Raw genomic sequence first — 14,486 nt, 5'->3', positions numbered from 1 at the left:
GTTTGATTTACACAATCAAGCCATTCATTAAATATCTGTTTGAATTTTAGGCAGATGCATCCTTTACCTGAGTGATGAAATCTGAGTACAGGAAAGAGAGCTATTCCTTTGTGAAAAGACCCCATTCTGCTTCATAAAGTGAGCCTTGCAGCAATATACTTCTAAAAAAACTGCCAAGCTTTGTATACCAAATACCGTTGTGAGGGCTTAGCAATAAAGCAGTTGTGGACTTGGGGTTGATCCAACCACACAACAGCACATCTTTAAGCAATATTTCCTCTTTCAACATCCATCTACTGCTCTGTAATTCACTGACAAGCGTCAATTCATTTTAATTCCAAAATTCTAGACTAGAACACGAAGCAGTTAGAGTCTGAATTCTTCTATGTGCTTAATAATTATTTAAATCACTAGTCCAAGTCACGTTCAAAAGAGCACTTGCTGGGGATCTTTCAGGAGCAGACTGAGCTATCATTTATTAGCACCTACTAGATTACACTGCGAATCAGAATTAAGGTTGGTATTTTCTAACAACAACACTCCATGTAGCTCGCTGTTGTAAAAGGCCTGAGTGCTAATGAGTGAATGGACAAGTGGCAAGTAAATGTTAGAGAGTATATGTAAAATATTTCAGTGAGTAGATGTAGTCCCTGTTAGTCCATACTGGGTAATGACTTGGAAACTTGTTAGTTCCACAGGCAGGTAGGAGAGATGCTGTTCTGTGACAAACGTGCTCGGTGTACGTGTTTCTGCTGTCTTTAGTGGGTGAAGGGCGAATGGATGGATCTGTTCTGTGTTGCATATAGGGATGCATCTGTATTTTTGTGCATTTTAGCTTGTGTTATTATGGATAAAAAACTAAGAAGTTATGTCCATTTTACCTTCCTGTGCCAGAAAGGGGCAGAGCCCAGAACAACTGTTTCAAGGTAGCCATTCAAATGAGAACTACCATCTACTCTCGAAAGGCAGCTACAATATACTCACTTTGTTGAATAGTCAGTCATACATTCCACACTTACCAGTATAAAGGAAACTTCAAAAGTGGACAAGTTTCACATGACCTTGGAACATACGCCTGACTTTGAGTCCCTGAAAGGAATGACCTCCCCACCATTCATCATAGTGGCTTGTTAACACTCAAATGCACTGTTTTGAGAGCTCCTTACCAATATTAACCCATACAAAACCTGAATGGCAAGGGCAGGGTTAGGCAGAGAATTCATACGTAACTAAATTTCCACTGCCCTAAGGAGCCCACTCTTCTGGGGGCTGCTTTAGTTGCTGTGCCTCCTCAGAACTGGAGTGAGTTCAGAGCCACCAGCATTAGGCAATTATGTGGTAGAAGAATAGAAGAAAATGTTTTAAAGATATTAAGGCATGATCAGCATAAACACAAACAAATGCATACACCACTTATATTACTTGATATTTATTTATAACCTCCATATTTTATTCATGAATTTTACAATTCCAAATATAATGAAACAGTTAAAGTACTTTATTACAAAGCTTATAAAATAATTAAATAATACACTTATATTTTTTGCTTTTTTTTTTTTTTATATCATAAGTCATATTTTGTGACACTGCCATTTTCTTTTCTCAGTTTTCACTTAAGGAAGTGAGCAAAGAAATATAAAGGAAAAGCTATGCATTAATAAATTAATTTTTTTACATCAAATAATAAAAAGGACACAATTATAAAAACAAAACAGAAAAAAACCTTGTTGTTTTCCTAGAAAAGAATTCATAATTATACAATGTCGAATATCAAGACAGAGCAGTGTAGATTGAGATATGTTTCCAATCATCATTTCTTACAGTATCATAGAATACATGTTTTTAATTTAAATTGTTGCAAAAGGAACTGATAATTTTAAGTGACCACTGTCTGGCATTAGTGCTGAGCTGGCTAATCTTATGCTGAATTGATACTTTAAAAAAAACAGTAAAATGCAGCTACATTCATCAAAAGAAGTTGTGGGATTGGGTGGAATTAGATAAATATGTCCCTTATAGCCACTCCCCAGAAAATTACAGTAGAACACAGCTCTGTCTCAGAACGGGTTTGGCAAATATGTTGGGTTGAATTTTTTTAAATTCAGAAACTTTTTAAGCTGTACCATTTGATGTACAGTGTCACATAACATCTTGGTATGGAATGATGACAAATATTGTTTACATTTGTTTTGTTTGCCGGTGGATGCTGAATTAAATGTAAGTATTAAGAGAGTGTATAAAAATAGAAATGATTTTTATTTGGTCAGAGAAAATAGTCTGCTTAGTATTTGCAATTTTTTCTTGTCACCTGTATGAAAATATAACTATTTAGAGAAGTTTGGCATGAATTAATGGACTATAGTATTTCTGTTCTTTCATTTGGGCAACTAATGAAACAAAATTTGCAGAGATTTGAGATTAAAAGGAAGACATTCTTCAGTATCTTGGCATTTAAACAACCTAGCTTCTGAAAAAAATCTACTTTAATATATCAAGCTTAAATTTTAAATTTACATATCTTATGAGCTTAGAAAGTTGAAAACATAGCATTGAGCTCAATAAATCTGAGTTCCTTGAGTTAGTTGAAATATGAAATTCTATTTTACTTGTAACACAGCAATGTTAAAAGTCCAAATATTCTAACACTGAATATTTCTAGGAATACATTTCAAGTTACTAGTTAACCACCTCTGAGTTTCTAGACAAAGCAGAAAATGAATTCTTCAGAACAAAAACATAAGCATGATGCAAAACTTGCTTTTCCAGCAGCAAGTACAATAGAGAAGCACCATATATCTTTGTAGTGCACTATTTACTTCTCATGGTCACACATGTGACACTGGGTTCTCCAAACAGTCATTTGAAAGTCTTTCTGTGAAAATGGCAGTAAACAGCTTCCTTGCCCTGGGATGATATTATCATAAAAGATAAAAAAAGGAAACACTTCTGATTCTGTGATCTGTCATGCTGCCATGCTGTAACCTTATTCCTTGAGATCCCAATCTCTTTTGCTTTGCATTCTGCTAAATTAGCCACAAAAGGCATCCTTGCCTGATTTTCTTCCTCATAACGTGACAGTGCAAAGTGACACTTGTAAGGAAAGAACTGCCCCTTGAGTCTGAGTGTTCAAGTGATCCATAGTACCCTGTACTTTAGTGAGGTCAGCAAATAATAATAAAAAAAAAACAACATTCATTTTTCAATATATATCCAACAATTACTGTACCTCAGACATTCCCTTAAAAAAAATGTCTCTTCCATCAGTGGTTTACATGGCACCATGTCTTGGCTCAAAGCAAAGTTAATTTCAACATAAATTGAAGAAGAAAATTTTGCCAGTGAAGGGTTCAGATAACATGCTGCTATCAGTTCTTCTTTGTGCATGATTTACAACATTGCTTGCCATAGAATTTGTGGTTACAGACACCGTGCTGGGGTACCAGATGACACCAGCTGAAGAAATCCACGCAAGAAGGATCATCTGAGAGAGAGAAATCCAAGCAACGTTTTAGCATTTCTACAAATCAGACAGTAGTTCCACCAGCACCTTGCAAAGTGACTTAATTTTCTGCATTTAGCTTTTTAGGGAATGCAAGGAATCACACTTCTAACTTAAACACTTCAGTTAGGTGCCACGGATCAGGCTTTCAGGACTTTGACTATGCCATAGTGGTGAAAACTTAACTAGTGGGAATAGAGACGAGATGACAATGTCTTGTTCTGAAAAGCCCAGCTTCTAATTACAAAAATAAGTTAGAAAAAATGTATCATCATGATTTCATTTCACCAACTTATGTGCAGCTCATTTATGCACATGGCCCAGTAGCTTTAAAAGCATTTCATAGTTACTCCTTACTAGAGTGGATTCTTTAGTTTTCTTTAGAAGAGCAGAGTGGTGATTCATATGGATGCTTTGTAAACAAATCAACAATGTCTGTGAGAGCAGCAACACATTTCAGTGAGATTGAGCAAAATTTGTAGCTAAACTGAAATCTCCTATGAACAGAGAACAGAATTTGTTTACATGATCTATAAAGGGACTTCAAAAGGAGGCACTGAAGAAAATCTAGCCAACGTTGTCTGCACTCTCAGATCAATCATGTGGTTTTGGGAATTATCTTGATCTCTGTGTATGAATTTCTTTTGATTAGTTCACTACTTCACTTTTTTAACTTTCTTTTTTATGATGGTAATAGTGATGCTTTTGTACCTTTATCATCCTCAGATTTATTTGAATGAATAGAAAAATGAAAAATACTGCTCAGCTTTTAAAAACACAATCCCATCTGTAAATGCTAATCCTAAGTAAAGAAAAGACTGTCCTTGAACAAGGTGTTTTATAGGAACTAGGAAGCTCAGTGTCATACTGCATATGCCTTAATTGAGTGTCAGGAGGGATGGATCTGGTAGTTTAGCACCAGCTTTCACTTTGCTTCAGCTACTGCCCACCACACAGAACTGTCTGTTCGCCAGTGCCACTTTCCAAAGCAGTCAACAGATGAAAAGCTGCACAGCTCCAGGTAAGGAAAGCTGTTCCGAGTCGGGACGATCACCCAGCATGCAAGGGTAAATTTTCAAAAATTACAGATGACTGTTTTTGTTGTGGTTTGTTGTTGTTGTTGTTTTAACTTTATATGCAGTGAGGAGCTGATGTTAATAAATCTTTATCCCCTTTTGAAGACCAGAGCACAATGCTAACATTACAGAGGTGTGGCCAAAAACTTTATTCTTGGGACCTAATCCAAAGACTGTTGGAATAAACACAAAGACTCCCACTAGCTTCAGTGGATGCAGACCAGGCTGTCAGCTCCTTATTTCTATTTACTCAAGTATTTACATGTTGTTTTAATTTTGATTCATTTCAAGCAGTTGGATTTGTTAGGAGTTATGGTGACCGTAACTGCATCTAACAGATGGAAGTGACCCAGCTTGTCTAGGAAAGTGTGTAAACTCTCCCTGAAACATTAATTTCTTGACTGTGATCACTGAGCTGGAGCTGCATGGCTGATAATGGAGACTGATTTGCTTCGATGTGATTCCAGCACAGCTGGTTCCTTCTCTTTTTGCTGGTTTAGACAGAAAGTTAGAGAGCAGTGAGGAGATAATTGATCTCTAGAGCCTGACGACCCAGTTATAATAAAGGTGAAAGAGTTCCTGCAGATGTGAGGCAAGAAAGAAACAGGCCAATGCCAAAATTAGTAACAGACATTACTTCAGACATGAAATATAGCAGAGGGAGACTGGGGTGAAAGAAGAGTGCTTGCTGTATCATGACAGAAGAGAATGTAATACAGAAATTCTGAAGTACAGCAGAACTTCTTAGGAATGTTAATTAGCATTTGAATTGTTAAGAATATTTAATTAGAAAAATGGGAAAACTGCTCATGTATCTGCTTTAGGTATATTTTGTCAGTATATCTGAGTTTGGATTCAGGTCTGATACTCTGCGTGTCTTGACTTACTACAGTGGGTCTAACTCTTCAGACACCACTTCAGGGTGTTCTGCACTGAATATCAGGAATCAGTACAGATGAGGGGTTGTTGTCTAATGTCAAATTACAAGGTGCAGGGCCAGAGGTTGACCGTTGCTCCCAACTCTACTTCATTTCTCTTGCAATCCAGACGTTACTTTCAGCATCTTGTTTTAAAATGGTAACAAGACACTTAATGTACAGTATATGAAATATATGAAAATTAATATATATTGAAAATTAACGTTTGAAGTGCTTTAACATGTCTAGGTAACTGTTATTACACTGGACAAACCTGGACCTCCATTAATTTTTTTTTTCCATCACTTAAGGCATCACAAGCAATAGCCAGCTTTTGAGCAAATACTCTGGATGGGATAAATGCATCTCTCTCTTTCTTTCATGATTCTGAGAGAATTCCCATTCCATCAGTGACACAAAGATTCTTGCTACTCCAGAACTCAAAACACATTGAAGATAGAAAGAGGGATATAGCAGTCATACAAGTTAGAAGAAAGCTGAATTTCATTTTCCCTGACCTATTGGGCCGTACTGATCAGGAGAAGAAGCAAAACTACAGTCTAGCAAAAGCATTTTTGAACACCCTGGAGGTTGTTGCAATCTGAAGCGTGGGTGGAATTTAAAAGACTAAAAATAAATTGCAAATTCTTACTGTTTAATTCTAAAGCCACTATTTTTAATCATAAAAGTGTTCCAGCATAGGACATTCAGAAAAGCAGAAATTGAAGCTGCAGCTCAGAACCACACTGTGCTAACTTTTAAATATGTATATATATCTCTATTCTTAAAACATATCTCTATTCTTAAAATCTCAGTTATACTCAAGTCTGCTTTAAGGGAGTTAACTCTGGGAAGAGAGATACTACAGTGTTGAAAGTAACTGGAAAGCTGCAAATATGGGAAAATTTGTGGAGGAGCGTGTCAAATTTAAATTTTAAGTGGGTGTAACGAAAAGGTAATTTTTGCTGGACATAGAGTATATCTATGTACATCAATATAAGCTGCTGCAGAACGTAGAGATGAGTTTTACCTCTTTTTGAAGGGGCTGGGCAAAAGTTAGTATTGCAGGCTCTCAGGATTGCTGGTTTCTGATGGGGCAGGCACCCAGAGGCTGGTCTCCCTTGGCGTAGGCACTGCACGCTCCGGGTTTGCACTCCCCCACCACATGTTACTGTACACTGTAGACAACAACAAAAAAATTAATTATAGAGAATCTATCAGAGCCCATGAAAGCCAAAGGAAAACATTCTGAAGTGCTTTAGATGAGACTTTCAGAGAGAGGTCAGGATCAGATGTGTCGATGCTTTTTGATTCCTATCAGGACCAGATTTTCAAAGGTGTGTGCATCTGTTCTGCATTCTTGAGTCCTTTCGAAAGTATGGTTATTTAAGGACTCAACTGAAAATTTGGTTCCTTACTTAGGCATGTAGACAAACTGAATATTACAGAAAACCCATTCCTGATTGGCTGCACTGACTTCTTTTGAACTCTAAGCCTCTGGGCCCAATCCTGCTGTCGGAGCAAAGATAAAGCTCCCCCTGGAAACATAATTATGGCAGTGTCTGGGGAAAAACACTATGCATTTGCAGGAAGATCTATGAAGTATTTTAGAGTGAATAAGCCTTTTACTTGTATGTGTTTCGTGAAAAGTTGTCTTTAAGATAAATATGATCATTTTCATCTGATTACAATTGTCAGGCATACACTGCTTCATGTAAATGTTATTAAATGAGTGTGTGGCTCATTGATATGTGACTCATAAAGTAGATAAGTTCCAGAAATACAGAAGCTTATTTGCAAGAATGTAGAAACAAATACAGACTGATCCTCAAATTAATCATAGTATTTAGGGAATTCCAGGCAATCTCTGCAGATCCTGAAATACATTGTGCATATTGCTATGTAATAGTTCAATCACAGTGCAGTTAGAACACTGAAAAGGAAGTGTTGGGAAACAATAGTGGAATCAAGTGGCTCTGAAGCACAAATAACATTTTAGGGCAACCTTCTTGAATCTTACGACAAAGAAGTTAACTGAACCAAACTACATAGGAGGGACGAGAAAGCTTCCCATTCCTACCTGCTGCCAGGGTGAGGAATACCAGCCAGACACCATGTTATACAAAGTTTGGGATGGACAAGGTCCACTGTTACAAGCTTCTTCCAGGTCTATGTTTGGTTTCTTGATGTTTCTACATCTTCTCTGAGGAAAGGTAATTAATTTCCCATGGATGCTTTTCTCACCACATTTTAGTTCTCGCTTGCGTACACCTGGGCCACAGGAGGCTGAGCACTGCAAAAGCAAAGCACACCTTTTAAATCTATAGAAACACATTCAGAGGAGACTGGGCTACGCTCAAGATAACCTAAATTACATGAAACTACAAAAGCATTACAAAACCCCAAAGAACCCAAAGTCCACATGTGTAAACAGAAATATGAAGCTAAGTCACCGGAAGTCCAAAAAAACAAAGACATCAGAGTACATCTAACTACATCTGAATGTAAAGAACTGTGTTTTTATAGCGGCTTGCCCACAGCTCCTGATTTTCAAATGTCAGCTTAGCTTTTCTTTTTTTCCTATGCTGTTTGTGTATGTGTCCCCAAGTCAACATTGTCAAAATGCCAAAAGGAAGGCAGTGAGCCCTACTTTACTTTACCTCACTCCAGGAAGCAATCACCCACTGGAGCCGGTCATTTTTGGGGCAGCGTCCTAGCACACAGGTCTGCTGGGATTCAGGTTTATGGTCTTGGCTGCACATACTTTCAGGCAAGATTTTAAGCTTGGGAGAACTAGTACTTGTGCAGTAGACATCCCGCTTCTTAACACCTCTCCCACAAGTCTTGGAACACTGTGATGGAAAGAAATGTTAATTTGAGCTAGAAGAAATGGACATTGACATTATTTGTATTTTACAGCAGAACACAGGAACCATTGTTAATGTGCTCTGTAGCTGCTATTATAATTCAAGTAAGCTTGAAATTCCATAACAGTAATATCTATGTGTCAGTCTTACAGTGTTTTTCTGAGTGCTTTCTTTTTGTAAATTATAAACTCTTAACAGCCCTCATGTAGGACAAGTAATATCTTTTTTTCCGTTGATGAGGATAGTTGGATTTGTGAGCAAAAATGTTTTTTCTCTAGACAGCACAGTTGAAAGCTACTTCTAACCTCCCATCTGAAAATCTCTCACAGCAAGATGTTCTCAGCTATTTGTTATCTTGTCCTCATGTTGGCCCAGAGGGACAAGAAAGAGACAGAGAGAACTACCTAGGGAATCTGTACATAACTTCTTCACAAGAATCTCACAAAAAGACAGAATCTGACATAGAAAATGGTTAAGATGCTTGACCGAAGTTAATTGCCAAGATTACAACGAAGCTTAGGACAAGTCACTAGTGAATAAATATGTATTGCTTGAACTGTGGTTCAGTTGAAAAGACATTCCATAGCTTTCATTGCCTCAGCAGCCAACAAAATGCACTAATGAGCCATTTCTGATGAAATGAGGAAATAGCCCTGAAATAATTATGTGGACTTTCTATCTTGTTGCATTCTCTTCTAAGTGTTCTTACAATAATTAACAGGCACATTCCAACGCAGAATACCACATTATCAGTGTACAAATTCAATCATACATGTTTTCTAAAGATTTCATGAAAGCAGAGTGCTCTGAAATAGAACAGAAATACCTGTTTGCTGAAAATCTCTAGTTGTAATCTTATCCCCAAACAGATGGAAAAGCCTTTCATTTAAAATGATTCTCTGATTTGTAAAGAGAGACTGGGTAGTTTGCATTTTTTTCTTTTAACTCTTCTGAGCCTGTGATATAGCAGCTTTCAGCTGACTTAAAATCTTTGCTAACTTGTTGAATAAGTCTGATAAGGACTTGTGAACTTAATTTTATAGGTTAATTTAAAAAACCTAACTTGAATCATACAGCTCCTAAAGAAGGGGATAATTGATTATTTTAAAATTTTTGGTAAAGTTTGAAAATGTGAATGTGTCTGAAGATTTTGTTCTTCCCTTTTAAATATCTAATTGTCATATCTGTTTTTCACAGTCTTTTGCCATAGTAGCGTTGCCTTCACATACACTGGAAGAAAAAACTACTTGTCTCTCCCAGTACATTACAGGGCACTCACATGGAGAAGCTTCTTAACCTGAAAAGCTTAGGTCAAGATGTGCTTGAACACCTAAGGAATAAAAGTACCAAGAGGAGTAATAGAATTTTCAGTAAATTTAAATCTACCTTGGGTTTCACTAAATGAATATGAAAAAATCAAAACAATTCTTTCTTATATAGGTTTACTGTCATCTGTCTCTTACATCTACAGATTTCCCAATACTTGATTTATCTTCACGTTCACAGCTTGTGCCAGCAGCAACAATAGTCACAGACAGAGCAGAAATGACTTTTGTGTAAGCATGTGTGTGCTTTTTAACTCAGACTGGTTTAATGTCAAGCTTTTCATAGGTTTGTGAAGCAGGGTGTGTACACACAGGAATCTGCCTAGGGGCCTTAGGTTCCTCAGGGAGATTAACTGCTGCAGTGTTCTACTTAGAGTTACTCTAAGAAAGGCAAAAGTAGAGAAACAATTATTGTATGTGTAAATCACAGCTTTATCAATTCACAATTAAAAAATGTGTGTGCATTAATAAGTCCAAATATTTCTTCATTCCTTGGCTGCCAGTCATCTCTAAGAAAAGCTAATACTGCTGTAGGAACTTACCTCAGACAGGAGTTAATGGCTTTGAAGAATTCACTGAACATTAAGTTACGAAACCAGAAAAAATCTTCCATCTGTTTGTATGCAGTTTGTATGCAGAAAGGACACCACATGTCCCCTTCTGGAAGCCTTCCTTTCTGACCACTTACAAAGGCTCATTAAAATATAGCTTACAAGTTATCATTTCAAATAGAACTATTTGTACGATATTAATTTTCACAGTTTGCACTGTTTCTTTCTGCATAGAATTTTTGGCATAATTTTCATTATGTCAGCAATAGGAAACACAAGTTTTTCTCCAGATTACCTGAGACCATTGTCCAGGGCTCCATTCAGGTGGGCATTCTTGACTATTGCATATCTGCACTTGTGTAGGGGTGCTAACAGGACACAGGGAATGGGCCACTACCTCCTCCCTTTGGAAAGCCTTTTTCTGGACACACTGGATGAGACGACTTTGTTGCCCTCCTCCACAAGATTTGCTGCATGCACTCCATTCACCTGCTGACCAGCTTAATGGAGAAAATGTATATTAGAAACACAGATGCCAATTAATTTTATAAAATCAACACACGTGAGTCACCTATGAAATGTGAATTATTCAGGGATTCTGCTTAATCTACTCTACTGACGTACTGATTTCAATCGAAAAACTTTAGTTACTTAATCTTTCTTCAAAGAAGAGAACATTTTGAGTGGGATGAAATATAAGGAATACAGCTAGAAAAACTAGTATTGATTCTTTACAACTCACACATCTACCAGAATTATCTTGCCTATTAATCTAACCTGGAATCTGGAATTCCATTTGGACAGAGAGACGCACTGCCATTGAGGCTGGTGCAGTATCTAGAAAATTTAACAAATCATCATTCCTTTTTAACCACGTCAGTATTTTAATTGAAAAAAAGCCCTCCCTGAAAATGGAAAAGAAAAATATTCCCCAAATACATGAGTGAATGATCACTTTTGTCACTTCAGCTGCTGAAGAGACCTCCAAATAGACTAACAGAGAAGAGAACAAAACAGAAGTGTGATGGATAGGCAGTAGATGAGATTAGCTCACTGGACAGTCCTGACCTTTGCTGTTACATTGCTCTCCTTGTTACCTCTCCTTCAAAAAAACACAAACTGGAAGAAAGTTCACTCAAGCAGATATGAGGAGAAAGCTGGCATTGCAGGGAAAATGGAACCAACTTAAGTAGACATGAACCTCCCAGTGCATTTGTCACAGCTCAACAAATGTTGACACGATAGTATTCAGTGATATTAATGTCAAACCTTAGCTTGCCTCTATTTAGAAAAAATAGGCTTGCTAAAATCAGCAGTCCTGTCAATAGCATTTGGAGGATTTAAATCTCCTCAGACTAACAAATTTGGCAGACAGAAGATGTGGGATCTAAATAAAACAGTAAGAATTTAACCAGCAAAAGCTGTTGGGCAAATCTACACTCCAGTCGCAGGCAAGCTTCAGTTATGAATACTGTCACTAAAATTACACAAAGACTGAAGAATCTGCCAATTGCTTAGGCTGAGTTCACTTTTGAAATGTCAATAGCTGCTTAGTATTGCTATTACTAGCACTGAGTGGGTCCCCAACCCTTGTGTAACTCTTCAGACACACATCCAAGCGTCTGTCCTCAAAGGTTTCCAATGTAAGATCATAGTGAACAACTAGATGGGAAAATGAGTGAAGAAAACAGAGGAAATTATGAATGATTAAAAGATTACTTGAAATCTCATATTGAAATATGCAGCACTGAACTTAAGTATTTTACAGATTTTTAATAATTTATGTCATAGAAAAGCTTGGTTGTCTTTTTTTGTCTCAAATCCAGCTGCTTGGCCTTCTATGGTTTCCTACAGCATTCACCCTGCGAGGACTAGAATAGCTGCTTACATACAGTTTTAATGGCAGGAAAGGTTTTTTTTTCTTTTCTTACTGTGTGAAAGATGACCAGCATCCCATTTGCCTTTCTGATCACATCTGCCTGAAAACAAAACTATATTTAATCGTTTAAAAATATATAAAACTCCTACTCTGGTAAAATTCCTTTGGGAACAGAAGCGATCCCAACACTCAACCTAGTAACTTCAGTAACTGTCAAAAATACTGAGAAATATAAAAGGGCCTACTATAAGGAAAAGAAATATTAATATGAAAAGTCAGTAGTTATGTATTTCCAGAACACATCAGGCATTTTCTTTTTGTCTGATTTAGAAGTATGTGGACCTTCGCAATATAAACATCTGGACAGAAGTTAATAGTTTTAATCCATTCTACAACTTTTAATTACTTTCCCTTGATGTTTTTGACAACCATGACTGGCAGAGCAATCAAAAGCAATCATTTTAAAAGTCAGTTTGCACTAACTGCCCAGAAAGCTCCCTTCTTCATAGAGGAGAGGACAATAAACTTTCTTTAATGTCCTCTAGTAAACTGCCGTTTTCCAAAATTATCTGGGCTGTGATCCAAGAGTATCTTTCATTAGCTCAAATAACGTAAGTAATTATGAGCAGATTTGCCAGTTCTCAAATCCAACAACAGTGTGTAGTTCTGATGCCTATGTTCTTACTGTTGGGATGGCAGTTTTGTTCTCCCTCAGTCTTTGTTCCTATGCAGTAATTATTCCTCACTGACCTTTACAAGTCTGGTGTCTTCTCTTTCAAGTCGCAAAACAGACACACATCTCATCTGTTAGTCACTTGCTTTCCTTGCCTACTATGCCCACCATATTTGTTTCTTCTTTATTTGCTATTGTTTCCTCCATTATATTTACTAATTTTTTTTAATGTTGCCTCATGTGGTTTTAAAAATAATTAATTAGTGAGTTGAATTGTTTTTTACCCACATACGTAGTTTTGGGAAGCTCGGGGCTTTTATAGTTCTTATTTCTGTACTTTTTTAGGGATCAAGTTATTAATTGTGTTGTGGTAATCTAAAAATATCAGAGGAATTTTAGCATGACCATGTTGTGCTGCATTTCAAAATGGACATTCAGCATTTTCACTGATATTTATACCAGTGGATCTTCAAAACATATCATGATATCAGTTCAACAGAAATAGAATTTTCGGTATGGTCCAGAGAGAGAAAATAGAGATGAAAATCATTTTGCTAAAGTTTTATAGCATAACAATGCTACATGAAAATGAAGGTGAGCATAAGCTGATGAAAAAAGACTCCTGGGAGCATCACAGACACTACATTTCTGCCTACATGATGCTAAGTTCATTGGTTAAAAATAAGTCTGGCAGGAGATAAGTCATATGCAAACAGATTGTACAAAGATTACTTAAAATTAATATTCAGAAATTCATGTGGCTAAAAGCAATCTAAAGAAATTGCTGAAGCAGGAACATGGGGCTCTGATGTGACATGCTGCCATTATTTAAATCTTATCTCTATCCTTTTGTGGTTGTAATGTATAATTTACCATTTGGATTCTGTGCTCTGTGCTGTAATCTTTAAATTTTGCAGGAAATTCCAAACTATTACCGGACTATTTTTTAGAATGTTGAACATATTGCAAATTAGGGATTTTGAAGCAAAAACAACACTACCATAAAGCATATCTGTCTTTTTGCCTTGCCCCATCATCCTTGTCTGCACTGGGGCAGATAGGGAAAACCATTAAATGTGTTATTTTTATAACACATTTGGTGGGCTTCACTGACTGGTTTTACACTTATTGTATTCATCAGCACAAGCATCAGCAGATGACACGAGGACTGACGTGCCTCACTTCTTCTGCTATCTGCTGCTTGTGCACTGGAACTGTGTTTTCAACAATTTTCCTGTGCAACAGTTATTTTTTTCCACCATATCACTGTAGAAAATCTCCTGTTCTGGAAGTCAAAAGTTTTTTTCTGATCTTTAATATAAAATTAATACAATGTTAAAGTTGAAAAGTCAGGAGTCCAAATGTGAAAAAAGCAGCAGAAGACAGACAGTCAGTGTACTCTTAAATCTCCCCATTTAAATTCTAAGCCACATGATACTGTGTTTAATTATATGAACACACAACATTTTTTTTTTCCAAAGGACTCATACCACAGCTACTATAAATCAGTGTGACTCCTTTGTTTTTAAAGGAGCTCTGTTGATTTATACCAGCTGGATTCTAAAGGCTTATCTGTATGTCATTGTCTTCCTTTGCATCTCACCTTCCTTATGTCTTAGAAAATAAGGTTGTTAACATAAGAAATGTCTTTATATTTATTTTTGTGGGAGCGGGAGCATTGCTGACAATTTATTTGGCT

General features: G+C 36.8%; 1 protein-coding gene across 3 annotated transcripts in view; it reads right to left on the bottom strand.

Moving 5' to 3' along the window:
* Window positions 1-1,559: 1,559 nt before the first annotated feature.
* ADAMTS18 (ADAM metallopeptidase with thrombospondin type 1 motif 18) overlaps window positions 1,560-14,486 on the bottom strand; it is a 68,510-nt gene continuing 55,583 nt past the window's right edge. For all 3 annotated transcript variants that reach the window (XM_052686139.1, XM_052686141.1, XM_052686142.1), the window contains 5 exons: window positions 10,531-10,735; window positions 8,153-8,344; window positions 7,573-7,785; window positions 6,523-6,670; window positions 1,560-3,481 (listed from right to left, as the gene is read on the bottom strand). In XM_052686139.1, coding sequence (XP_052542099.1) covers window positions 3,366-3,481; window positions 6,523-6,670; window positions 7,573-7,785; window positions 8,153-8,344; window positions 10,531-10,735 — 874 coding nt within the window. In that variant the 3' untranslated portion in view covers window positions 1,560-3,365. The remainder of the gene's footprint in view (window positions 3,482-6,522; window positions 6,671-7,572; window positions 7,786-8,152; window positions 8,345-10,530; window positions 10,736-14,486) is intronic.

Source organism: Tympanuchus pallidicinctus, unplaced genomic scaffold, assembly GCF_026119805.1.
Source record: "Tympanuchus pallidicinctus isolate F22 unplaced genomic scaffold, pur_lepc_1.0 scaffold22, whole genome shotgun sequence".
NCBI classification, from domain to species: domain Eukaryota; kingdom Metazoa; phylum Chordata; class Aves; order Galliformes; family Phasianidae; genus Tympanuchus; species Tympanuchus pallidicinctus.
This window is presented reverse-complemented; position numbering and strand designations above follow the sequence as displayed.